The sequence below is a fragment of the Hemicordylus capensis genome, chromosome 14 (genome assembly GCF_027244095.1).
Source record: "Hemicordylus capensis ecotype Gifberg chromosome 14, rHemCap1.1.pri, whole genome shotgun sequence".
Classification (NCBI taxonomy): domain Eukaryota; kingdom Metazoa; phylum Chordata; class Lepidosauria; order Squamata; family Cordylidae; genus Hemicordylus; species Hemicordylus capensis.
The window spans coordinates 11,471,331-11,497,568 of NC_069670.1; the positions used below are offsets into that span (position 1 = coordinate 11,471,331).

Genomic DNA, 26,238 nt, shown 5'->3' on the forward strand with positions numbered 1-26,238 from the left:
CCCGGGCTATGGGCCTCTGTGTGGCTGTCCAAACGACAGCTGGGGGGCCAAAGTTGAGCAGGCCTGGTCTACGGCGACTGGCAGCAGATCTCCCGGGTTTCAGGCAGGGGGTCAAGGTGGCTCCCGTGGGGAGTTCCCAGCCATGCCCTGAACCAGACAGGGGCCTGCTTAGCTTCAGCAAGGGCGCTGCACCACACACTCGGAGGCCATGCCCTGGCTCTCTGGCTACAGGGCATATTCCCGGTGCGCCCCACCCGTAGGACACCCCTGTGCCCCGCCGCACTCAGCAGCAGTGAATCCTCCCACCCTTCAGCACCCATTCTGCTCAAAACCCGGCGCCCTCCCCACATGCACTCTACTGCCCTCTCAGTGCCCCTTTACTCATCACTGGTCCCCCCCAAATGCGACCTTAGCCTTGCTTTTGCAATGCCCGTTTCATTTTAATCTTTTGGGCCAGACACAATCCGGCACAGCGTGCCGGTGGGGAGGGAAGCCACGCGGCCCTTCCTGCCTGCTTGCCTCAGAGAGACGACAGCTCACCAGAGGAACCTCTGTGGCCTTTCTGCCACCTCCCGGACGAGAGGCGTGACCACTTCCCTTCGCCGGAAAGGGTGACCCAGCAGCTGTGGGCCTGCCCTCCCGCCCGGCCTCAGGGCCGTCACGCGCCCCTGCTCTGCGGCAACAGGAGTGCGCCTGGCTGAAGCAAGGATGGGAAAGGGAAGCAGCGTGTCCATTTGGGCCACCCGTGGCTCAGAAGGCATCTGAAGCTGGTGCCAGAGCAGTGTCGCCCTCTCCCAGATGATCAGAAGGGCAGCTCCGCCGTTCTGGCACCACACTCTGTCCGTGTCCTGCCTGCCACACCCACCACCCACTCTGGAGCACAGGGGAACTCGGTCCAGCAAGTGGTTGCCAGGACACTCGTAAACCGTCTACGGAGGAAACCAGAGCTGGCCCAAGGGCTCTGCTGGAACTTGCCCGTTCCATGAGCCGGCTTGTTTGGTGGCAGTCCCAACCTGAGTCTTTTTCTAGGGTTGCCCCAGGACTTTGCAACACACTTCCCCAACGAAATTATTATATTACATTTATATCCCGCTCTTCCTCCAAGGAGCCCAGAGCTGTGTACTACATACCTGAGTTTCTCTTTCACAACAATCCCGTGAAGTAGGCTGGGCTGAGAGAGAAGTGACTGGCCCAGAGTCACCCAGCTAGTTTTATGTCTGAATGGGGATTTGAACTTGGGTCTCCCCGGTCCTAGTCCAGCACTCTAACCACTACACCACGCTGGCTCTCAATTAAGAGCCTCCTGATCTCTGGATGCTCTTAAGAAGAATTTGAAAACGTACCTGTTTAATCGGGCTTCCCGTTTCAAATTGTAAGTCTTAAAAGTTATTTGTATCTATATATTTAACTGTTTTGGTTGATTTAATTGCCGTTTATGTTTCAAAGTTACAAGTCAGCCTCACCTACTCCACAGGGTTGTTGTGAGGAGAAACTTAAGTATGTAGAACACCGCTCTGGGCTCCTTGGAGGAAGAGCAGGATATAAAAGCTAATAATAATAAATTACCCAGTGATCTCTATATGGGGCAGTATGAAAATGTGTGAAAAAGAAGCCCAATGAGCAAGCGAGAGCTCAAGACTTCTCGGAAAGGTCCCCTCCCCAGCCACCCTTTCCTCTACCAACACGACTGCCCAACCAGAGCCCAGTTTTCTTGAGTTCAGATCCTTGCACAAATTAGAACTGCTTGGAACAGTCTCCACTTGAGTTAAATTCCCCACATTCGCCCAAACTGGGGGTGCTGACCAAACTCCTCTGAGGCAGTTCCATCAACGCACTCTATCACAAGACAGCAGCGCGTGCACCTCCTGGACTTGGATAGCACCCGTGTCCTACCATATTCATCGTTGTGTGAACCAACCTACACACACACACGGCTTTAGTCCTTATAATAGCAAGAGCACCATTGGGTAAAATTGCAGAGGCCCAAGGGGTAGCCAAGGAAAGATCCCCAAAACAGGGTGGGAGGAGAAATATTTATTCCAGGGCCCTGCTTCTGGTCTGGTTCCTCCCCACAATCAGCAAAAAGTGGAATAGATTACGCACATGTGGAAGGAAAAAACCTGCTTTCCCACACGTGCAGCTGTGGGCAGGACCTCGAAGGCACGGCCGGCCCTCTGGACAGACGAGGAGAACGTTCGAGGAAGGGAGGCGACTCGGGAAGCCAAGGCCACTAACTTTGCTCTTTTATTGGGTGCGCAGCAGACAAAATGCAGCCTCACAGCCAAAAGAAACCAGACAACGAACAAGAGTGGAGCCTCCCCACGCCACGGCCGCTGGCGAAGAGAATTAAAAACTGCAGGGGAGGAGGGAGAGAGAAGAGAGGGGAGGAGGGCAGCTCACAAATGGAAATAACCGCTGGGAGGGAAAGAGAGCGCCCGTGCGTGCGCAACAGGGCATGGAGATGGAGAGGCCAGGCCCCGAGCCAGCTGGGCGGGAACATGTGTGCACGCATGAGGAAGAGAGAGACCGACACACCGCTCAACTGTACAAGTAAGTCTCTGCCTCCCATAGAGGCGACGCGCCCTCGGAGCAGGCTGCCAGCATCCATGAGTCCCAGCTGCCCTTTTCAACAGGGGGAGGAGGGAGGGCACCGAGTCAGAATCATCACCGAATCGCAATCAAACCAACATCCATGAGCTTCTGGATTTTCTGGGCAATAACCGGATTCTTCAAGTGTCTGTGGGGGGGAGAAAGGAGGAGGAGAGATTTGCCTCGGGGTCTGTGGCTCAAGAAGAGGATCAGCTCTGCCGAATTACAGCGAGATCCCCCCAATCACAGCACCCAACATGGAGAGACCTCGCTGCAGGGAATGTGACTGGGGGCTTCGGAAGCCACGGGGGATACTGAGCGAGTCCACTGCCCAAGATGGCCCAAGTGCAAGAGAGGAAGAAAAGCCCTCCTGGTTCAGGCTGGGTCCCATTCAGACCAGCCTCCTGCCCATGCACTTGGGGAGGCAGCAAGTGGGAGAAAAGGGGAACCGGCCCTCCCTTGGGGCTCCTGGGCACCTGGCGTTCAGGGGCATCACGCCCCCTCTGATACAGATGCCAAGGCTAGTAGCTTTTGGTAGCCCTCAAATCCCCTTTGAGAACGGTCTGGATTGGTGACCATCACCACATCCCGCAGCAGCTAACGACACGGCGTGCCAAGAAGTACTTCTTCTAATCTGTCCCGAATCTCCCAGCATTTTGCTTCGACAAAGGACCCCAGGTTCCATTCTAAGAGAAAGAGAAGTCTCTCTCTATCCACCTTTTATCCGTGTCGTGCATGATTTTGCACACCACCATATTTCTAGTGGTTGAGAGTGTTTGACTGGGACCGAGGAGACCCGAGTTCAAATCCCCACTCAGTCACAAAACTCACTGGCCGACTCTGGGCCAGTCGCTTCCATCCCCGCCTGACCTGTCGATCCATCACGAGGATCCACGCAATGCAACCATGCGCTGGGCTCCAGGGAGGAAAAGCAGGGCAGAAATGCAAACACAGACAGGCAGGGTGCTGAACCTGCCCTGCTGGAGATAAAGCAACCAGCTGGACCAGCCCGCGGTGGACGACCCGCTTCATCCACCCGCCACCCAGCGGAGCCCCCCCCCGCCCTCCACTCACTCGCTTAGGGCTTGAGGGTCCTTCTGCATCTGCTCCAGGATCAGCCTCATGGCAGGGTCGCTCATGATCTGCTGCACCTCGGGGTCCGCCATGGCCCGGCGCTTCACGTCCTCGGGGTTGTCGTTCCGGTTGTACTGGGACATGAGGCAGCGCTGGTAGCCCTCAGAGGCTTCCTGTGGGGCACAAGGCGGCGCTGCGAGGGGCTCTGCTTGGGGCACCGCAACTCTCGCTCCCAACCAGGCCTCCCGGTTTCCCCCGCCGGGCAAGGTGGCCCTGGCAACACACCCACCCGGCACGGGAGAGCTCTCTCTGCCCTGGGTTCTGGCCACCACAACCGCACAGGCTGCAGGAAGCCAAGGACCCCCAGGCAGTTCTCGAAGGGGGCACTCTGTACATGCACAAGCACAGACGACTTCACTAAAAATACTCTCCGACTCCAGGTCTCTTCCCCCCCCGCCGCCCCAACAGGTTCTTTGATATTAGAAACCATGCGAGTCCCCTTAAATCCAGAGTGTTCTTCATCTGGGATAAGTACAGGTATAAACTTTATTATTGTTGTTATTTTTTTTTAAGGGGAGTGACTTTATTATTATTTTAAGGGGAGTGACTTCAATTCAGAGTCCTCTTCTAGTTGGGGAAATACGGCATTTATACACCGCTTTGCAACCAAGACGCTCCCGAAGCTGTTTCCACAGCAAAAGCAATGGAAAACGGAAATGCTGTTTTCATAGCAAAAGCAAGATGGTTCCCAAATGGGTTCACCATCTAAAAGGAAACCCAAGGGAGGCAGACTGCTGGGCTGAAGGGGGACAGGCGCTCTCCCCCTGCTACACAGAAGAGCACTGCCATTTTGCGAAACGGCCCCTTGCCAAGGCCAACTTTTGCCCGAGGGGAAGAAAGCTCTTCTATGGTTTAGCATTAGGACCCCTCCACTCTGCCTCTTCGAGGAAAAAGGTTCCCAGAGGGATGGTTCTCTGCCCCAAAGGGCACACAATCTAAATAAGCGGGGGAGACCACCCAGATTGCTAGCCACAGCCAGTGGGAGGGATGCTCCGCTGGGCAGAGCTCATCTGGGATCCAGCATTGGAACCCCTCCCCTCTGCCTCTTCAAGGAAAAGAAGGTTCTCCAAGCAGTTTCCAGAGCAAAAAGGAATCTGAAGATGGTTCTCTGCCCCGCCAAGGAATCACAATCTTCCCTCCTGCAGATGCTGGACGGCACCACCTCAGATCGCCCGGGACTGTGGCTGGGGATGATGGGAGCTGTATTCCAACTGGAGGGCCCAAGCTGTGTGCATTGCAAGCCCTGTCTCTTGGGAAGGCCCCTCTTTCCCACCCAGAAGGCAGCCTCCGTTCGGCTCCCGGGCGGACGGGGAGGGATCGCACCAGTGTCCCCAGCTGGGCTCCCTCGAGAAGGGAAGCCAGCCAGCCAGCGCTCACCTTGCAGTTGGAGTCCAGCTCTAGGGCCTTCTGGTAGACGTCCATGGCTTTGGTATAATCCTTCATGGCCTCCAGCGCGGCTGCCTTGCGTGTGTAGCCCTTGACTGCAAGCCAAGAGCAGGCCGTGAGCCCCTCAAACGGGGGAGGGGCTGCCTCCCCAACTCTGAGCCCCCCCCTTTTGTCAGCGCTCATCGTGGGGAGCCCTCCATCTCCTCCGTCCGGAGGGAGGGCGCCCACCTCTCCACCCCGATGACACTGCCCTGCTCCAGCTCACAGCTGTCCACATCTGCATCTCCTTCCATCCCTTCTCCTCCTGCATTTCCCTGGCTCACTGGCCTTGGCTTGCCCCCTTCCAAGTTAACCTACCCAAGTCCGTGTACTTACTGAAGGAGGGTTCTAGGCGGATGCATTCTTCGCAGTCCTGCGGAGCAAGAGCAGCCCTTGGTAAGGCCCCTTTCCCAAGGGAGGATGGCCAGTTGGCCCCTCTCCTCCCAACGCAGATGCCCTCCAACCTTCCCCAGCCAAGCTGGCCTTGTTGCCCGCTGACCACCCATCTTCCGGGGAAGTTGGGTCTTTGCGCCGACAAACTCCCCAAAGGTTCAGGTTCCCCAGAGCACCTTTTCAAAGCCAGCCCGCCGGACTCACCTTTAGTGCCAGCTGGAACTCCAGTAGTTTGGTGTAGCAGGCGGCTCTGTTGCTGTACAGTTTGGCATCGTTGGGATTGCGCTTGATGGCTTCCGTGTAGTGTTTCACGGCGCACGGATAGTCCCCTGGGCAGAAAAGCAGGAGGGTCAAAGGATGCCTGGCTGCATGCAGGGCTCAAAGCACTCTGCGGACAGGCTGGAAGGACCCTGTGCCCAGAGGCCGGATGTCACTAAGAGTCAGCTGCTGCTGCTGGGGAGGGGGCGGCAGGCAAGAGTGAGGAGGGGGCTATTGCCGTCACGCCCTGCTCGGGGGCTTCCCAGAGGCCCCTAGGTTGGCTGCTGCTGGGAGCAGGAAGCTGATGGGCCTTGGCCTAGATCCGGCACTGCACAGCCTTGCAGGCCTGAGGACTAGCAGCTTGAGTTTTCTCTGAGAAGACTGGCGATGCTAGACCCGGACGGCACAACTTGCGTCTTCCAGCGGTGGCTGAACTGTTTATGCTCTGGCAGAGGCTTGCATCACAATGGGTTAGCCAGCCTCCAGGCATCACAGGACTATTCCTGCAGCGGATCAACGAAGAAGCAGTCCTGTGGTACCTGGAGATTGGCTAAAACCCACCCCTTCTCCCAGTCCTACCCGGTAGTCCTCGGCAGCTAGCCAACAGCCCCTGGTCTTCACAATGGCCAACATGCAGAGAGGGGCTCGAAGCCCCAACGCTCACCTTTCTGGAAACACTCGTTGCCTTTGTTTTTCTCCTCCAGGGCCATGTCGGGGTTGATATAGGCTAGTCTTTCCTGTTCTTTCAAGATCTTCTCGGCCTGAAGAGAGACAGTGGGATTATTTTAATACAGGCGGCCATACCCGGTAGAATGGAGTATTTTGAAGAGGAAAGCAATATCCTCCGACACACAATGCTCCAAATCGACAGCTTTTCAGTTTTTAAAGAAACTTCATGTTTTTGGTGGGATTTGAAGAAGAGGCAGGAATTCTGAAGGAGCTGCAAAGTGCCAACTCAGATGGAAGATGGGATGCTGGTATTGAGACTCAGGAGTCCCCACTGCCAGAGGAAGCCAGACCTCGCAGGGGGAAAGGAAGGGCTACACAAGTCACAACTCGCAGCGCTCTGGAATCAAAGACTTGCCTGCTGGCACTTTTTCAGCACGTCCGGAGTCCGGTGCTCGGCTAGAGATTTGTTGTAAAACTGAATGGCTTCCTTGAACTTCTCCTCCTTGAAGTAGGAATTGCCGATCCGGGCGTAAGCTCTAGGGGCAAGTGAACGGGCCTAGAATCAGGAGCTGGTAAATCTCCCCCCACCCCATAGGAGAGAAATCTCAGCCTCCAATGCCCCTAAGATGGTATTGTGGGGAACTGAAGAGGCAGGCGAGAGAGAGAGGAGGCTTCTTTACAGGGTAGATGGGCAGGCAGAGCAGAGATCCGACAGCTCCGTGGCATCGTGGTCATATTGCACCATGCGCGAAACAGCAGCTCTCTCTAGCTGTCCATTCAATTGACACTCAAAACTTGTTTCTGTGAGCAACCAGGTCCCACTAGTTCAAGATTCTGGGTCCACATGGACACAGATCAGAAAGCTAGGTTTTCAGATAGCAGACTAGTGACATGGCCTCCCTCCTCCTCTCCAATAAGGACAAGTGAGCTCTTCAAGCAATCACCAACCAGCCCCCCCCCCCCCCCCCCCCCCGCCGAAAGCCTGCTAAGAGATGAACAGCCCCGGCTATGGGGAGCCAGGCCACTTACTTGGCAATCTGCCGGTAGTCCTCCCGGTTCTCACGCCCCACCTCGATGGCCTGTTCACACAGCTCCCGGCACTTATTGTAATCTCCTTTCTCAAAGTACACCGCTAGAGAAGGAGTGGAGCAGCAATAACTGTTATTTTTCTCATGAGAAAGTACACAAAGCCTGCTGCGCACACCAGAAATGTCGCCCAATAGTATACTAACAGTTTGGGGACAGCTAACAAATAGTTTTATTGTAATAATAATATAAAATGAGCTGGGCCAGATTTTGCAGATGAGTGTTCCAAAGGCCCATTTTAGGTGGGTTCATGCAATGCTAATTAGGGTAGGACGAATGCCCCCCACTAGTGTGGGAGCTGTGTGTGCTCTTGTTTTGGGATCATGTGCGAGGGAAAGAAGGTGGGAGGGGGAGAAAGTGGCCGTCCACTCAGCAGCAGCTGGGGTGGGAGGGGGAAGAGGGCGCCTTCCTACCCACTGCCTCTGCCCAGCTCTTTAACAAGACAGGAGGAAAAGCCCTCCAACCCTCGTGTGAAGGACTCCCTTGCCTCTTTCCAACCAGGGGCTAACGGAAAGCTCTCCATAAGTGTCTGCAACCTTACATAACTTGACTGAGCCAACTTAACATTCTTGCCCCACAGACTGCTGGACACCTCAAATCTCCTGGGGCCGTGGGGAGGAAGCACCCCCCCCACCCCGCCTCACCTGCTTGGTTCGTGATGTAGGTCATGTTGGTTGGGTCCAGCTCCTTTGCCTTGTCGTAATGCTTTAGGGCCGCCTCAAAGTCTTTCTTCTTATAGGCCTCGTTCCCCAGCTCCTTCTCCTTCAGAGCCTGAAAGAGAACAAAGGCATCTAGATTGTTTCAAGTTTGTTTTTTACAGTTCTAGCAAGCCAAACAGATTAAGTAATCCAGCCAAATTCTTATATCTATACATAGACCTTTATGTTACAAATCTACAGTAATTTAAAGATATCTGTCAAGAGAAATGACAGATGAGGTCTATTTTTTGCAAGAATCCTATGGATAATATTTTACTTTCTACTTATTTTGTTTTTGATGTCTTGGATATTGTTTAAGCACAAAGCCTTTGTACACATCTTAAGTAAAAGCCAAGCTGGCAGTCTCTCTGGAACGAGTGTCCTCACGCTGCAGCCCAGAGGCCAGGCCAAGATCCAGTACCTGCTTCTTGTTCTCCGGGAGGTCCTCATCCATGGGCTCCGGCTTGGGCTCCTTCTTGGGGGGAGGCGGAGGGGGCGGAGACATCGCTTCATCCTCATCATCGGCGCCGGCCAAGTCAACACCCAGCAGCACTCCCAGGGTTGTCATCACTCGGGGGTCCTTCAGTTTCCTGTGGGGAAGCGAGGGCATGCCTGGGTGAACTGCAGGTGATGCCTGGAGATCGGTGGATCCAGGACTGAGTGACGGAAACCTGTGCTCTGGTCCTGCCTCTGGCACAGACAGACCCACCTAGGTGACCCTGGGCAGGCCTCTCTCTCCATCACTTAGGAGGGGCTGTAGCCGAGTGGACGAGACCTTCTGCATGCAAAGCAGGTGCTCCGATTCCAGCCCTGGCTGCACCTCCAGGGAGGGCTTGGAAGGCTCCTGGGGGCCGTTCCAAAGGCAACAGAATCAGGCATGTGACCACTCCCCTCTCCCTGACTGTAGTCAGAAGCGCATTTTTTTCAAGGGGATATTATATATACCTGCTGGCAAGAGAACATCTCTAAAGACCATATTTTTAGGAAACCTTTGATTACTACAGATAATGTCTGAAGCACACAAAATATGTTGGTAACTGAACCAGCAATGATGTCCAAAGGTCCTGATTCCGTTACTGATGCATTCCGTGACTTGCAGACACCATCTGCAATATTTTAAGGGTTCGGTAAAAACACGGCCTTATGGTAGGGGATGTCCTCTTGCCAGTGGGCATATACAAGATCAGCTTGAAACCTCGATAATGGCTACAATAACTGAAGAAGTGGTAACATGCCTGATTCCGTTGCCCAGAGAATTGCCCCTGGAGAAATGCTGCCGACGATTCCTGGCTAGATGGCCCAACGGCCCAACTCTGTATGAGGCAGCTTATGCTGAGAGTTCATAGCTCAGCGGCAGAAGATCTGTTTTGTGTGCAGGAAGCCCCAGCTTCCATGGCTCTAGGTAGGATTGTGACTCCACCTCTGGATGTTGCCTCCCCAAGTTTGTGTTGTCAGAAAGTGGCAGAGGGCAGTGGGCAGCCTGCCCACCCAGCTCTCTCCCAAGGACAAGCTATTTGCCAAATGGAATCTAGTACATGAACAAACACCACGTGCTGCCAAGTTTCGAGCTGGGGTCATCTCCTGCCCGTGAGTTTCTCAAAAGCTAGCTAGGGCTGGAGGACACACAGGGTAGGGTGCCCCTTCGGCCTGATCCTGCACGGCAGTTCCCATGGCAGCCCCGCACCACACTTACGTCCCCAGCTCCGAGGGCTTGTTGCGGAGCTGCTCAATCAGATCCCGGTAGCTTGGGTCGCTCAGCAGGCCTCTAGTGCGGGGGTCACTCTCCAGCTTCTGGTAGAGGTTGGGCAGGTTGAAAGGGTTCATGAGGTTCCTTTCTGGAAGGAGAAGCAGGCGGGAGGGAGGGAGGGAATGGAAAACCAGGGGGGAGAGAAGAGGTTGGCTTGGGCAGCCACAGTGGAACAGATAACAAGCCTACCTTGGGCACGTGCAGAGCCGGCGGATCACCTCGTGCGGGGCGTGATGCTCCTGCCGCTAGCTGCATCGTTCAGCAGCGAGCTCGTGTGGAAATACCCGCTCTGCCTGAACCCTGCTGGTTCCAGAGCCAGATCACGCAGGCAGGCAGGCCCAGGCCTGCAGGGATGACTCAGACTACCAAGGAGGCTGAAGCCCCGCTCTCTCTGCAGGATCTCCCCTCTGCCCCAGTGCCGAGCTGGGAGTTCATCCCCAGCTACCCAGGCCAGGCAACAGTGTGTTCTCTCTCTCTTTTTAAATCTCGGTGCGGAATGAGTTTTATTCTGGGGGGCAGGACCAAGGCAGCGTGTGCATACCTGCATTCAGAGTGGGGCCTTCCTGATTCAACCAGAGTGGGGTCTAAAGTTAACTGAGCGGATATCCAAAAACTTGTGAGTGCACGCACGTACGCATGCCTTTGGGGGAACACTGCCAGGCAATACAGGAAGGAGTCAAGGGGGCAGAAGAAGGCTGGCCAACACCTCCCCCTGGGGTTTCCAAAGGCAAGCTGTGTTCCCCGGAACTTGCAACTTCTGGATTTCTAGGCCCAGGCAGGACTTCTTATGGAGGCCCAAGAAACTGCCAACGGAGGAGTGAGAGCTTCCCCGCTCTCCCTGCAGGAGCAAACGCACCCAGCAGCCTCCTTGCAGCGAGGTTGCTGGGCCACCCAAGAGGCTGGCTTGGAGACCACGGCTCCATCACTCGGCCAAGCAGAAGGCGATCTAAAAGTAACCAGCTCAGCCTCAAGCAGAGGACTCCGAAGGGTCCATGTTGACACCACAGACCAGAACATGGTGAGAAGATGATCTTGGGCGTCTGCATTACACTCCACGCAAGCTCTCTCTTTTAGATGTGCAAAAGATGGGCACTTCAGTGCCCTCCAGCTTCTGCAGCACAGGAGAGGCAGCTCCGTGGCAAAAGGCCCCCGGTTTGATCCCTGGCAGCATCTCCAGAAGGGCCGCCAAGAACCCTGTAGAGCCGACAGTGTGGAGAATACTGGGCTGCGTAGACCAAGGTCTGACTTGGGAGAGAAGACCGCTTCCTACGTCCCTGCGCCAAGGAAGAGCCTGCTCCCTCTTCTGCACTCGGAACCATCTATCCACCCCCCCACACGGCGAGCCTCTCCCCATTCTCCTGGCTCATTCCTGGCCCCTCAGTGTGGCACCGCTCAGACCTGAGGAGGTCCCCACAAGCTGCTGTGGGGGAGCCCCCGTCAGCGGGCAAGCGAGCCCCCAAAGCTCGACACATCCTTGCTGGGAACCCTCGGGAGGACTGTTATTCTCGAGAGCCCATGTTCTTGGCCGCCTCCTGCCATGTCATCCCCACTTTTAGAAAAGAACGGCTCCGGCCTTGGCCAACTACTTCCCAATCTCTGCTTGAAACACGTTACGGAACTAGAAGGGCAGGGGAGGCTTTGGGGAGCTGAAGGGAGGCAGCAGACCAGAGCACGACCCCCGCCCCCCGCCTTACCAGCCAGCCTGGCTTCCATGTTGTGCAAGCCTTCCTTCAACTGCGCATTGCCCGGCTCATGTTTCAGCCCTTCTTCGTATGTCCTCTTGGCCTCCTCAAAGCGGTTCAGGAATTCCAAGGCAGCTGCCTTGCGGGAGTAGCCCTGCAGAGAACAGGAGAAGGGCTGGGTCAGCGAGAATCCTTGGGAGCCAGGAGCAGGGAGCTGGGGAGAGGCTGCTGGCAGAAGCCACCCCTTCTGCAAGCCCCCCCCCCAAGTCCAACCCCAAATATCTCCAGGTTGCTGGGGTAGGAAAGACCTCTGCCTGAGAGCCTGGGGAGAGGCTGCTGCCAGTCCACATAGACCAGGGTTTCTCAGCGTGTGGGTCCCCAGATGTTATTGGACTTCAACTCCCATAATCCCAGCCCCAGTGGTCTTTGGTTGGGAATTATGGGAGCTGAAGTCCAATTACATCTGGGGACCCACACGTTGAGAAACCCTGGCCTAGACCGTCCCGTGCTCGATGGGCCAGGGGCCTGACCCCCAGCAAAGGCAGCTTCATATCCGGGAGGCTGGCTTTGCTCCCACTATTTTGGAGTTTCATTTTTTTTAATTTATTGGCTGGCTCCCACTTTGTCGTTCTCCCCGCTGCCTTCACACATGCCGCCTCGAGCTCTCTTTGGACAAGAAAGCAGGGTATACGGGCCCCACATACATAAAGAGACAGAGAACCTCGTTGAAAGCGAGGCCGGCAACGCTGAACACTCCAGCTCCTCCGAGCTTGTCGACAGCCAGCCACGGGGGTGCCTGTGCCAAGAAATAATCCTTCCCAGGCAGGAGCGTTTTTGCAGATTGGAAGAAGGCTGACCGGCTTCCCCTGCCCGTTCCCTTGCGGGGAGGATTGGCACGCCACAAATCATACCAGCGCTGCCTCTCTCCCCGGACACCGGCTTTGCAAACAGTGACCAGATCCCAACCTGCTTATAGCTTGTGTGGCTGCTACGAGTGCCTTCAATTTATGCTCCTCGCAGATTTAACGCAGATGCGTCTGGGTGAGTTCGTAATGCTCTCTCTAGCCTAAACATTCCTTGTACAACACAGTGGTGCAGCCAAGAGTCAAGCCACGGAATTTTTATTTCTTTATCATATTTGCGCACCGCCTGATATGCACATCTCTAGGCAGTGTACAAAGTTTAAAACAATTTTTAAATAAAAACAATCACATAAAACAGTTATTAAAACCAATTATTAAAATTAATTCTAATTAAAAGCCTGCAAGAACAGACGAGTCTCGAGGGTCTTCCAGAAAACAAACAAGAGGAGGAGATGCTCTTATTTCAGCGGGGAGCTTCGGCAGGCAACACTCACACACAGCCAGCCACAGGAAGACGCCGCCGCTGAAGTGCCCTCACTTCTCCGCAAGGCACTGGCTCTCTGGCATTGCGTGGTAGGGAGACCAGGCAAAGCGACAGAGCTCCCAAGTGAACGCAGGAAGCTCCCTTAGACCAAGTCAGGCAGGCCGAGTTGAGGGTTCTTCAAGCTCAGAGTGGTGGCAGCTCTGAGCACCCCAGCAGGGTTTTTTCCAGACCGACCTGCCTGGGACTGAAGCTGGACATTCTGCATGCAGAGCAGATGCTCTCGGACGAGCCACAATTAGCAGCGGAGGGAAGCCAGGCAAGCACAACTAGAAGCCGGGCAGAGAATGGGGACGCTCCCCGGCCAGAAAGCCCGTCTTACCTTGCCCCACTCCGGCTTCAGCTCCACCGTCTTGCAAGCGTCGTCCAAGGCTTTCTGGTACTCGCCTTTCTTGGCGTAAGCTGCAGACCTGTTGCTGTACAGCACATGGTTGGAGGAGTCCAACTTGATGGCCTCCGAGTAGTGCTTGACGGCTTCGGCAGTGTTGCCTGAACTCAGAGCCTTGTTACCCTTCTCCTTCAATTCGTTCACCTGGTAGGATTTTTAAAAAAAAAAAAAGCAGAAGAAAAACTTCAGGCTCGGAGATTCGGTGTGCCAGTAACCCAGTGAAACAAGCGACTGCCCCACTGAACTACTTCAGAGACGGAGCGTCCTGGACTGCCCATTCAGAGGAGGCCTCGCAAGTCTAACACCCACTGTTGCCATAACTGCAGACAGAGACATTTCGCTACGGTGGCCAGCAAGAAAAGGGGCCTCTTCCTCCTCCCTCCCCGCAACCTTTCCCTCCAGCAATCTGAAAAGTCGCCAGGCTCTAGGGGTTCTCTTTGCTCATTACGGCATCTGGAAAAGATTCCCCTGAGGGAATGGAGCCGCTCTGGGAAGAGCATCAGGTTCCCTCCCTGACAGCATCTCCAGATGCTGAGAGAGACTCCTGCCTGCAACCTTGGAGAAGCCGCTGCCAGTCTGGGTAGACGATACTGAGCCAGATGGACGCAGGGTCTGACTCAGTCTAGGGCAGCTTCCTCTGTTCCTAACTTCAGCACAGATGTAGCAGTATGATTAGGGTGGACATTCAAATCTCCACTCAGCCATGAAACTCGCTGGCTGACCCTGGGCTAGTCGTCACCATCCCTTGGCCTGGCCTAGCCTACCTGACAGGGCTGTTGTAAACTGGAGAGAGAACTTTGCCCATCACCCGGAGCTCCTTGGAAGAAGAGCAGGACGACTCTCACAGCACCACCTTTGACATTTTCAAGGTTCCTTCCACCCTCTTGATCAATGTCCGTGGATGGCACTGGGGCACCAGTGGCATACCAGGCCTCATTTATCCAGCCCCTCACAGATGGCCAGGCTCCATGGCCAAGCTGGCACAGATCAGCAGCAAGGGCTTCCTGTGGAGGGAGCACCTTTTTGCATCCAATTATGTATGCCCAGTGCCATCCACGAGATGCCTCTTTATCGTTACACTCAGAATCAAGCACAGAGCCACTCCGCTTCCTACAAGTGGAAAAGATTTCTCTTCTGCAAACTTTCCTGCCAGCCCCTAAACAACCTTTGCGAGACCAGATGTCGTGCCTTGGGGAGGGCATCTGGCCCACCACTGACTAGCTGGCCACCCTTGGAACAAGAAGATACCCCCAAGAGCACACACGGGGCTTCCTTCTAGGAAGAAATGCGAGCGAGCTGGAGGGACAGAGAGGCCCCCAGGAATGAGTCACTGCTGCCACAGGCAGAAACATCTCTGGCTAATGAGCTCCAGAGGAAGGAGAGCCGAGGCTGCAGCATCTGCGGCCTGCCTGAGTGTGCAGCCCACGACCTGCCAGTACAAATGCAAAGTCCCCGTTGCGTCCAAGGCTGCTGCTGGAGGAAATGGCAAGCCAGAGACGGCTGCCTCTGAATCACAGCTCCATTCAGACGGGGACCAACTGCCGAGGTTACAGATGGCAGAACAGGCAGTGCTTTCAGCAGCCTTTATTTGGGAGAAGCACTCCGTCTAGTACATCAGCTCAGGACCCCGTCATTATGGCTGTCAGAGGAGATGCAGCCGCACAATGCAATGTGGCAAGATCCACACATGTGCCCACCAAGTCCAGAGGGTACCTGCTTTCACGGGGGAGAAGCACATGGTCCTTAACCACAAGCCAGGCAATGGAGGTGGGGGAGAAGAGCTGAAGCTCCACTTTTGGGAAGCAATGCAAGTGGAGTACAGCCAGCTTGCCATGGGATAACCTTGGCAAGAGGGCCAGCTTCTGGATCCCTCCCTGCTTGCCCCACAGGCCTGGATTTTCACTTCCACGTGAAAGCCACCTTGCCGGTGCGGCCTGTGGCCTGTCTGGCTAAAAAGGCTAATTCAGCAGCAGGAAGATTCATAGTCTTCCTCCACCTCCAGGAAGAAAGAGATCACCACCACCAGGCAGGTGCTTAGATGCCCCGACCCACAGGGCCTCCTCTAGCTATGCTCACACATTCACCTCCCCAGGAATGCCATGACTGAAATGCCTACCTTGAAGTTCCGCTCTGGCAGCGGCGACATGCCGGGACATGCCAGGCTGGGGTCAGCCCCAAAGGCTCCCGACAAACCACACACACCAAACAAACAGCTGCAAGGCCCGGCAAGCAACCCCCAGAGAGCCCAGCTTCCGCCTGGTTTCCCAAGGAGTAGCGTCCTCTCCCTCGAAGCTTCTCTTGCTTCACTGCCCACACTTTCCTACCCACTCAAAAGGCTCCCCTCCCAAAAGGAACACCTCACAGCCCAGGAAGCCACCTCCAGGATGTTCGGGCAGCTACGCAACCTGTTCCCTATAACCCATGCCTCACCCCAAACTTGACTCCCAGACATCACCACACAGCCCAAAAGCTTCCTCATGGAATCCTCCCCAGGGATATGCGGTTTTCCCTGTCTCAATTCCCCCACCCCGTTCCCAGACATGGCGGTTTCCTGGGGAAGAGAGCTGGTCTTGTGGGAGCAAGCTTGAATCCTCCTCTTTGCCAAGCAGAGCCCACCTTGGTTTGCATTTGGATGGGTGGCTACATGGGACGGCTGCAAGATAGCAGCTCAAGAAGGATACCTGCTGCATGCTTACCTACGGAAGGTCCCCGGTTAGATTCTTGGCAGCATTTCCAGGTAGGGCTGGGAGAGACCCCTGCCCGAAACCTTGGAAAGCTGCTGCCAGTCAGTGTCATGCTCTGTATGATGTGATGGCCTCAGTATAATGAGTAAATCTATCCCTATTCCTCCAAGACCCTCCTGAACCCAGGATCCCTTTTGAGCCCCCTTCCCGTGCGCTTTGCAGCCAAAGCCCCACCTTCACTCAGGGTTCCTTCAGGACACGCCCCCCCCAGTCCTCACCCCCCCACCCTTGCCCCCACTTTCCCATGATGCCTTGCACAGGCAGAGCCTTACCTCCACACAAGGCTTCCTCAGCCCATGAGCCCCCTTCCCAGAGTGCCTTGCTGACAGCACCCCACCTCCCCTCACTTGCTGCCCCTTCTAGGCCCCCCACCCCCCATAGCCTGACTTTCCCATCCTGCTTTGCGCAGGCCTTCTCCTACACAGCCTTCCCTCAAAGCCCCCCCAACCCTCTCTCCCTGGCAGACCCCTCCCCACCCGGGAATTCCCATGATCCCTTGCCCCCCACCTGAGACCCCCCACTTCCCATGAACCTTTGCAAAACACACACACTATGGCCCCCCCACCCTGACCTCCATCTTCCCAGAGGCCTTTGCGCTGGGGGATGGGCTCAGCTGTTCTTCTCCCACCACCCTCCCCGTTCTCCCTGAGCGATCTCCCACCTTCTCCATGGCGCCAGCCGAGTCTCCGCGCCGCCACTGCCGCCGCCTCGCCTTGAGCCTTTAGTTACTTCACCTTCCTGCGCCCGCCTTCTGGAAGCTGCTAGAACCCTCGCGCTCCGCACCCGCCCTCTGATTGGCTCCCGCGTCCCCTTCCTCCTCATTCATAGGCCAGGAGAAAGAGGGGGTGGGCCCATTTCCTCTCCCTCTCTTTCTTCCCGAGTGCCCGCCCCTGCCTCGGTCTCATTGGCAAATATCTAACGCCCTCCACGCAAATCTCCGCCTATAGGACGCGCTGACAGGTTTCCGTCAGGGGCTCACCATAGGCCCGTGGGCTTGACAAGCGTCTGGAAAGGCGGGGCTGAGTAGCTTTCTCAGCTCCTCATTGGAAAGAGAGAGTGGCTTTATTCCTTACAACAGCGCCCGCCTTCCGCTGCAATTCTATTGGGTGGGAGAGGATTTTTTTTTGCGTCATCTGTGGCCGCACCCATCTGCCTCTTCTCAACTCTTTCTCATTGGCTTCTCAGATTTCCCCTCGTGGGGCGCCCTTGAATGGGCAAAAGGGGTGACGTCACCGTCAGGCCTTTTAAAAAGATGGGCCACAGAGCTCAGGATTCAGGAAATGGGATTTTTGTAGCCCTTAATATTATGCAAGAAAGGATGTCGTCGTGCGGGCTTCATAGTCCTGTTTTCGTAGCATATTTTATGACGTTGTTGTTTAAAATCCCTAGCGCAACTTTAAAGAAAATGCCTAGGAGAACTTATACTTAAAAAAAGTTTTCGTCGTTTGTTATTTTTGCTGAATTTCATAGTATCTCTGTTTGTTTCGCCTCTTCCACTTCATTTTCCAAAATACGACACCATGCAGCTTTACACGTATTTTCAGAGCACAACGTATTCTTCATAGTACTACTTGTGTTATTTTGAGGGGGGTGGGAACCTCGCCATCGTCTTTAAATCTTCTAAGGTAGGCTGGCGCGGAGGCTTAACACGTGTTCTCAGAGCTTTAAGTTATTGTTATGCGAAAGTCACTTAGGTTGCTTGTTTATCCAAAAGCGGAAGTTTTCTTGCTGCCTTCTGTTACACTCTTAACAACAAATCAAACTTTCTGTTTGTTTTGTCTGCATTGAAGCTGCTGTTCAGGACCGTGGAAGGCAAGCAACGAGATTAGTTTTCTGGCTATAAATAGAAACTGGGTTCCTAACTTGCTCTGGTGGTGCCTTGGCAACCCACCTGAATTTAGCCTAGCCAGCAATGCCAGCCCTCCAAGAACGGTAAAACGAGTCCTTTGTGATGAGGGAAGCTCTCTTAGCCCTGAACCCTATACCTCATGAAGGATGAAATATTATGCACAGTTTCTCACTGAATATAGTGGGACTGGTTCCTGAATAAATATGCTCGGATTCTGCATGGACAGTAAGGGATAACTTTGCTCAGTCATGGAGAAGAAAAGGTCAATTCAGAGTATGTGGGCTGATTAAATGCTGTTTTGACTTCAGCTGCATTATTTGGTGCCTACAAATTACAATAGTACATGATTTTATAGATCTTTTATATGCATAGCTTCTTTATGGTGGGCATATTTTGCATATTGATTCATAAGATATTTCTCACACAACACATACATATCTGAAGATAACATTTGCTACTCTCCCCCCCCCACCCCCATTAATAATCCTTTTCTGGGCCAATGGTCTTGTGTGATTTTGTTTCTTCGTTTTTGCCGAGTGAAAGAAGTCTTGAGTCAAACGCTGCCTGGTTTTGTATTAGCGCTGCAGCAGGAAAGAATTGCAAATGCAACCAGGCAGGAACTACATTTCCCAGAAGACCTCACATCAGAGGAGGGACGGCGGGGGCGGGGGGGGGAGCTTGCAAGTGGAAGGCCCTAATCTTGTTGTGTGTGGTGGCAGCAGCTGCAGCTTGCAATCCTACCCCACTCTCCCACCTAAATACTAGGGGTTATAAATAAGGGAGAGGAATTTCCTCGCCTGCTAAGGGACCAACCAGGGCAGCCAGGCCCAAAGCCCAGTGCATGCTCCCAGTGCCTGGCAGCCATGCCAGGATTCTTTATGTTGCTGCCCAGCAGCAGGCTGCCTGGAACTCTCCTTGGGAGGCTGTTGGTGCGGGTCTGGGGCGGCTGCCTCCTCCCACTGCCGAACGGGGGAAGGCAGGGCACGGGCAGGGAAGGCAGGGTCCCCAGCAGCAGGGTGCCTGCACACTGGGTGTTTGCCAGGGGCTTCCGCAGCTGGGCAGCGGCTCCTCCCTTGGCTATGGCGGCCAAGGTGGATCTGACCACCTCCACTGACTGGAAGGAGGCTAAATGTAAGTGTGAGGGGGAGATGTCGGGGTGGGGGCTAGGGCGTGCGTGCGTGTGGCGTGTCGATGGGGCCATGCCCAAGGACACTTGCTTGCCCCAGTCTGCCAGTCCCAGGCTGCCCCCTGGCCTGGTTGCCAGGGCAGTTTAAATAGCGCCCCCCAAATAGGGTGCCATGGATGGGGTTTGCGGCAGTGAGCCACGCTGCCCCTGCTGCTTCGTTCCTCCAGGGGCCAAGCTAAAAAAACCCGACCAGCCACACAAGCAAGGGCTCGGTTTTTTCCCTGCCCGGGTGCCAAACCAAGAAGCCTGTGCCCAGGCCGTGCGTTTCGTCTCTGGCACCCTTGGAGCCGTCTCTCCCCCCCCCGCGGTGCATCATGGGGCCTAAAGGGTGTCCTAGGAGGCCAGCCATGTGCTTCCCAATGGCCTAGAGCAGAGATTCCCAGCCTGGGGTCCTCAGATGTGATTGGACTCCAACTCCCATAATCCCCAACCAAAGGCCATTGGGGCTGGGGGTTATGGGAGTTGAAGTCCATCAACGTCTGGGGACCTAAGGCTGAGGACCCCTGGCCTAGAGAATCCAAAACCACACACTCTCAGTTAGGAACAAGGGCTCTTGCAAGACCAAGAGTTGGTGCCGGGCGGGGGGCGGGGAGGGATGCACCTGCTGGCCGGTGTCCTGCTAGGCATGTGCACGTTTTTACAGGGTTGCCACCTTTTAAAGACTGGCCCTGCTGCTATGCTTTCAAGTGCAGCTCGGCGTGCCGAAGTTAAAACAGGCGAAGCTTCACCCTGGCCTAGGAAGGCAAGTGATGCGGCAGACTTCGTTTGTTGAGGATGACTGGTCTTTTAAAAGGCACTCGAGCGTGGCTAGTAAAAAGAGCGGCAAGTAAGCCTGACCAGTCCTGTCCGCTTTCACCAGAGGAGAAAAACACACCCCATGGTTTTCATATATCCGAGTTATTCACAGACACACACACGATATCTGGAAAATACCCCTGGACTCTCTCTCACACACACACACACACCCCTCTCTGATTTTCAGAGCGTCTTCCTTCAGGAAGCATTTAGAAATCCATCCCTTTCCCATATGGCTTTGCATGTGCATTGCAGAGGATCCTGGGTGAGGTTGCCAACTCTTGATGTTCCCTGAGGGAGGAAAAAAAACATTTCTTTCCGTCCAGGGCTTTGCACAATGTGAAGCAACTGAAACCTCCAAGATGGCTTTGGAGAGTTCTTAAGGGCTTGATATTGTGAGGAGGACTTGGGGTGGGGGGAATATCCAGGAAGAGCTTCAGTCAGAATTGGCGGCCCTGCAGGGGGAAGACAGGAGAGAATGCCGTGGGTTTAATTTCATCTGTTTAATTTCTGCCTGTCAGGCACTTTGTCTAGAGACGTGGAAATCCTGTCAGAAACAGAGTGGCCTCCCTCAAGAGGGGATGTGGACAGGGGCGAATTGCCTCAGGCATGGCGGGGCCTAGCGGGGGGGGGGGGGGCTGCTTGAGGGGAGCTGCAGTGTTCCCGCTAACAGGGCTCCCCGGATGTTGTTGTTGACTACAACTCCAAGAATCCCCGGCTGCAATGGCTTTTGCTTGGGGGTTATGGGAGTTGTAGTCAGCGACATCTGGGAATCCCTGGAAGAGCCCAGGCCCTGGTTGCCTAGCAACCACCTCGAGGCACCTCACGGGGCTCTCTGGGGGCCTACCTTGCCTGAGGAGGGGGCCAGCCTGCCAAGGCCCCCTCAGGGGCACAAACAGTAGCCACCTTGGTGGTCCCCTGAAAGGGGGGGGGGAGGAATCCCCAAACAAAAGTGTTGCCCTCAAGAGGGCAGCTGTGCCTTCTGTGGAGCTTGAGAGTTTGGTAAACGTGTGAGCTGCTTTGTAAATATTGCCAGCTGCTTTATTAGGACAGGCCAACCTTGTCGTGTAAACAGCTCTGAGGACTTGTTTGGCTGGATGGAGACGCAGACGACCACTAAGAAATCATGGACCCACACGGGCCTAAATAAAGCAGAACGACAGGCTGTCTGGGGACCCCAAGAAACCCCCCCTCAGAAGCCCCCTCATGGCGATCTCTGTTAGGCCCAACACCGCTTGGATCAATTCCCTTGCCAAGGGCACTTTCAAAGCGTCATGAAAAGGTTTTTGTTTTTAAAAGCGACTGAAGCCAAGGAACCTGGCCTCAACAGTAGCCGAGCCGGGGCGAGGTGTGTGTGGGCTCCCGTCTCTGCCTAAAATGCTTTAAGTTTTGAACATGCCCTTGACCAAGGATTCTCTCTGAAGCCCATTGTTGTGGGGCCTAATGAAGGAAGGACAGCAGGGCTTCTGAGGGGCTCCTGGCTTTGTTTCCTAAGCCGTTTGGGCGCCCGAGGAGGAAAATGCGTGTGGCACCTCTCTCGGTAAAGACAAAAAAGGACAAATGAGCCGTGGGGGCTGCAGACCCCGGTGCCTCAACATGCAACCCCCAATGGTGTGGGAGAAAAGAGGACGGGGCTCCAGTTCTGTCAGTGTGAGGGGTACTGAGCCCACCCCAAGTTGAGCTGGTATCGGGGCTCTGCTAATGTTTCTCTGCAGGGATTTGGGGGTGCGTGAGTCCCACCTTGCAGTGGCTTGATTGCACCTCAGCAAAGGTGAAAAATCACCACGGGAAAAGCACCCCAGTGTGTGTGGGTGTGGGGGGGGCACTTGTGTGTTGCTGCATGTGTGCTGCTGCATGCTCATTCTTTGGACTTGTAGCCCACTTGCCAAAAGGGCTCGCTACCCCTGCTCAGGAGAATGAGGGATTCTACCATCGCTTTGCATGGCAAAGTAAGGTAAAGATAAAGTGTGCCGTCAAGTCGATTTCGACTCCTGGCAACCACAGAGCCCTGTGGGTTTTTGTGGTAGAATCCAAGAGGGTTTGACTATGGCCTCCTCCCGTGTAGTCTGAGATGATGCCTTTCAGCATTTTCTTATATCGCTGCTGCCCAATATAGTAGCAGTGGGGATTCGAACTTGGTTTTGAAAGTTCTTCTCTTGGCCTCCTTTGCAAGTTCCTCTCCCATTAACTGTTGTGTTCCTTCTGTTCCCTCCACCGCTTCTGTTGGCTGTTTAGCATTTCTGAAAGGCCTGAACAACAAGCAGAGGCGAGATCATTATTACACCAAGGACTTCATCAAATTGAAGCAAATACCTACATGGAAGGAAATGGCCAAGAGTGAGTCTCTCTCTTTAATTGCCTTGGTAGGCAAACCGTCCTTGGGGGAAGCTGACTGTTAATGAAGAGTGATTTTGTGGACAGGGGCTCTGAATATATGAAATTTGTTTTATCCAAAGCTTGATTGTTATATCATCTACTGCCTATTCTGTCTGGCAGCGGCTCTGGCAAAGAGGAATCTTTTCCAGTCTTGTGATCCTTTAACTGGGTATATAATATTGGGGGTTGAAGAAATCTGGGACTGTCTGTCTTCAGAGTGCTCTGCCACTCAGCTATGGACAGAGTTGCATGCATGTTCTATAAGATGTATAATTTTTCATCTGTTTAAATCCACCTCTTCTCTAGTCTTGAACTGCTTTGCTGCATTAGCAGAAGAGGTATGTTGGAAAGCTGAGAAGGAGAGAAAGGTGTTGGGAGAACCTGCAAAACTGTACCTGGGGAACAAAGACCACCCCCTCCCCACACCATCAATGCCTTCCTCTGCTTTGGGGAGTTAGCAACACCCTTGTGACACCAACAGTCATTGTCCCAACCCCACCTTCATCTCAAACCTATTTATTTAGCATATTTGTACACCGCCCCAAACTCACATCTCTGGGCGGTTTATTAAAACAATTTAAAGCCACAAATCTAGTTATAAAGCTTGGGTGAATAAATGCATCTTAAGAGTTTTTAAAAGCTGTAAGAGATGGGGAAGCTCTTATTTCAGCAGGGAGTGCATTCCAAAGCCTCAGAGCAGCAATAAAGAAGGCCCCTCCCTGAGTAGCCCACCAGGGAAGCTGCTGGCAACTGCAGATGCACCTCTCCCGGGCACTTTCCTGACTAGACCCTACAATGGGGTCAGGACGTATCTTGAAAGTGTGCTTCCACACTCCTTGCATCATGACACCACACTCCCTGCGCAGAGAGGTGCCATTCACATTTCCAATGCCTTGTTGCAAATTTAATTGCTGTGATATAGAGCAAGGATGTTGTATATCCGGCGTGAAAAAACTACTTTTTTTCAGGTTGTCATTTTATTTATTTAATTCTATTTCTATACCGCCCTTTCAAAAAAGGCTCAGGGTGGTTTACACAGAGAAATAACAAATAAATAAGATGGATCCCTGTCCCCAAAGGGCTCACAATCTAAAAAGAAACGTAAGAGAGACACCAGCAACAGTCACTGGAAGTACTGTGCCGGGGATGGAGAGGGCCAGTTACTCTCCCTCTGCTAAATAAAGAGAATCGCCACGTTGAAAGGTGCCTCCTTGCCAAGTTAGCAGGGGTTGTTGGTTGCTGCGAGACTGTTCCCGCTGCTGTTTACGATCTGAATGCAACTTACCTGAACAGAGGCATTTTGCTGCTGATGAGCAGCTAGTCTGGAAAGCACCTAGGTGATTTCAGTGGGCAGAGGGGCTAACAACAAGGAAGACCTTCTCTTAGATATTTGCATTCCTAGCCCCCTCACACAGGGGACACAACTACACCTCACACAGGACACACAACTGTCCCTATTTGTCCTGTTCTGGATTGAAACTCCCCTCAGGAGTGGCTGGATGGAACTAGTGAGTTGTGAGTAGAGTTACTGAGTGAGAGTCACTCACTTGAGAGTGTTGAGGTGCTGTCTCAGCAGGCAGGCAAGGCATAGCTAAACTTGGAAGATCTCTGAGTCAGGACTGATTCTGACACAATTCAACCCAGTACTGCATCCCTCCCCGTGGCTGTTGCTGATATCTTCTTTGTGCTTATTTGTAGGTCGTGAGCCCTTTTGGGACAGAAACCATCTTCACTTTTCTTTTGTTAAATAATCTGCTCTGAGAACTTCTTGTTGAAAGTCAATATATAAATATTCTAAACAATAATAATGTGATCCATGATGGAGTTTCTTGCACTTAAAAAAACCAAAACTTCAGATCGCTATGGGGCTGGGGAGATGATTTGGTTACCCGTAAACATTTCCTCTATGGGGCAAAATAGCAGCTTGGGAGAGGAGTGTACATTGTGGGAAATGGCTTAAAGGGAAGGATTCACCCCTCCTACCCTTGCACTGAATGCCCCCTTCCTGTGGCCACTGTTAACCTTTAAGAATGATGGGCCGTTTTATCATGGAGCCTTTTTTGGAGTACAGACCTGTTTCTTTGGGGCTGAGTTTTAAGCATCAAGAACAGGGTCTTTCTGCCAGCAAATCTATGTAGTAATAAACATTACAGTCTGCTTATCCACCCCACCCCATAGACTGGTGTGTGTGCTTGTAAGTTACTCTTCTGTTACTCTTTGCAGGGGACAAGGAACAGCAGTGTAACTATGGAGCATCCTGGGAGGATGTGGGCGAAGGAGGGATAGTTTGCTCTGCCTCCTTCTGCTAAAGAACTAAGAGGTGCAAGCACACCCCATCCATAAGTTGTTGGGCAGTACTGATCTGTGTGGCCTCAGCTGTCCAATTGGGCCTGTCACCATATGCGTGACCTAAGTGCAACACATAGCGTTTGTATAGCACTTTTGAGTATTCAAAGCACTTCACAGGAATTAATCTTCTTGTAACCTTTAACAAGCAAGTATTATTATCTACATTTTGCAAATGGGAAAGCTGAGGCTGGTGGGAGCAGTATACTTGAAGCCACCAAGTGTGTTCATAGCAGAGGCAAGATCTGATGTGCAGCTCAGTCACTTCCTTCCTCTGCTTTTTGTCATCTTTGTTAGGTGCCCGGGTTAAGCAACCTGAAGAAACCATCTTCCCAAAGGACAACCACCTGAATGAGAAGATCTCCCTCTTCCGTGGAGACATTACCAAGCTGGAGGTGGATGCAGTTGTCAATGCTGGTGAGTGAGCTCGGGTCTCTGCTCTTTGAGGCCAGGGTTGGTTTTGGCTTTGGGTGCGGGGAGCGGAGCTTTTGCACTCTGTGGGAGCCAAAGTGCCAGGATTCTGGAGTCTGAAAAAGGCAGAGGGGTCAAGCAGGTGTTGAGGGGTTTTTTTGGTGCCTCACGTTCCTGTTGGAACACAGGATAAAAGAAGTGGAAGTGTGTACCTTGGGCAGTGATGGGCTCACTGTGCTGCCACCACCACTTCTCTCTCAAAAATGGTGTGTGTCCAGACTTTGTAGCAGTGCTGATCCTGCAGAGTACCTGATATCCTTTCAGCAGGTTAGCTATGCTACTTTCCCCAGTCCAAGGCAATTTGAAAGAGGGGCCACTGCCCTGTGGTTGATCATCTCACTATTCCTCACTATCCAGTAGTTCACCTCGCCATGCCATTCCCTTTGGGAAACATAATACTGTGCTGATTTGGGTGGTATTTCAAAAACCTGCAAGCCCTGCATAACCTAAAGGCTTTCTGTCTCTTGCTGATTACAAATGCGGAGTGTGGATTTTCAAGTGACACAAAATGCATTTTTGAGTATAAATGACTGGGGCAATGATGAAGATGCATACAAGGGGTGGGGGGAGATGATGTGTTTCTGGGGTGATGAAGCTGAATGTTCCCTTAAGCAAAGGAGTAAGTTGGTTTAAATAGAGTATATGAACATCAGTGCAAACATCTGGCGTTGCTGGAGGGATGGCGTTACATGACAGGAAAGAAACAAGGTAGGTAAAAGTGGTCACAAGGTATGTGTGTAAGGAACGGTTACAAATGCGTGTAAGGAAGGGTGAGGGTGCATGTATAATTTGGGCAGCAAGATTAATGCTGTGGAGGCACCACATTTTGTACAAGTGGGCCATCTTCTTTCCAGGACTGAGCAGCGCTCAGCACTGAATAACAGGCACCTGCTGTACCATCCCAAACCTATATCCCACTAATGCTCTTAGAGCAGGTTGTCAACTTAAATTAAAAGGCGGGGGAAAGTGATCAAGTGAACATTCAGTTGAATAAACTT

General features: G+C 53.4%; 2 protein-coding genes across 8 annotated transcripts in view; one reads left to right on the forward strand and one right to left on the reverse strand.

Annotated features, from left to right (window-relative positions):
• Positions 1–2,221: 2,221 nt before the first annotated feature.
• Positions 2,222–17,035, reverse strand: STIP1 (stress induced phosphoprotein 1). Its single transcript, XM_053277721.1, has 14 exons — positions 16,879–17,035; positions 13,408–13,617; positions 11,694–11,835; positions 9,946–10,087; positions 8,674–8,842; positions 8,199–8,325; positions 7,498–7,600; positions 6,884–7,004; positions 6,464–6,560; positions 5,746–5,870; positions 5,485–5,521; positions 5,101–5,204; positions 3,664–3,836; positions 2,222–2,737 (listed from the first exon to the last, which is right to left on the reverse strand). The coding sequence occupies exons 1-14, from the start codon at positions 16,885–16,887 to the stop codon at positions 2,665–2,667; spliced, it is 1,632 nt and encodes a 543-aa protein (XP_053133696.1). The 5' UTR covers positions 16,888–17,035; the 3' UTR covers positions 2,222–2,664.
• Positions 17,036–18,737: 1,702 nt separating this feature from the next.
• The window catches only part of MACROD1 (mono-ADP ribosylhydrolase 1), a 197,112-nt gene continuing 189,611 nt past the window's right edge, over positions 18,738–26,238 (forward strand). For 4 of the 7 annotated variants that reach the window (XM_053277725.1, XM_053277724.1, XM_053277722.1 and 1 more), the window contains exons 1-3: positions 18,739–19,197; positions 22,283–22,384; positions 25,067–25,186. In XM_053277725.1, the coding sequence (XP_053133700.1) occupies positions 18,930–19,197; positions 22,283–22,384; positions 25,067–25,186 (490 nt within the window). In that variant the 5' untranslated portion in view covers positions 18,739–18,929. Of the gene's footprint in view, positions 19,198–22,282; positions 22,385–25,066; positions 25,187–26,238 lie in introns of all 7 variants that reach the window. The other 3 variants (XR_008312180.1, XR_008312181.1, XR_008312182.1) reach the window with 1 other exon arrangement.

What these genes read in the sequence shown, in the direction of transcription:
- STIP1 (XM_053277721.1), bottom strand. An exon ending in TCCCGGAGAACAAGAAGCAG is followed by an intron (nt 8,326 to 8,673) that starts GTACTGGATCTT and finishes GTTCTCTTTCAG; the next exon opens with GCTCTGAAGGAGAAGGAGCT. An exon ending in GACTACCGGCAGATTGCCAA is followed by an intron (nt 7,005 to 7,497) that starts GTAAGTGGCCTG and finishes ACTTGCCCCTAG; the next exon opens with AGCTTACGCCCGGATCGGCA.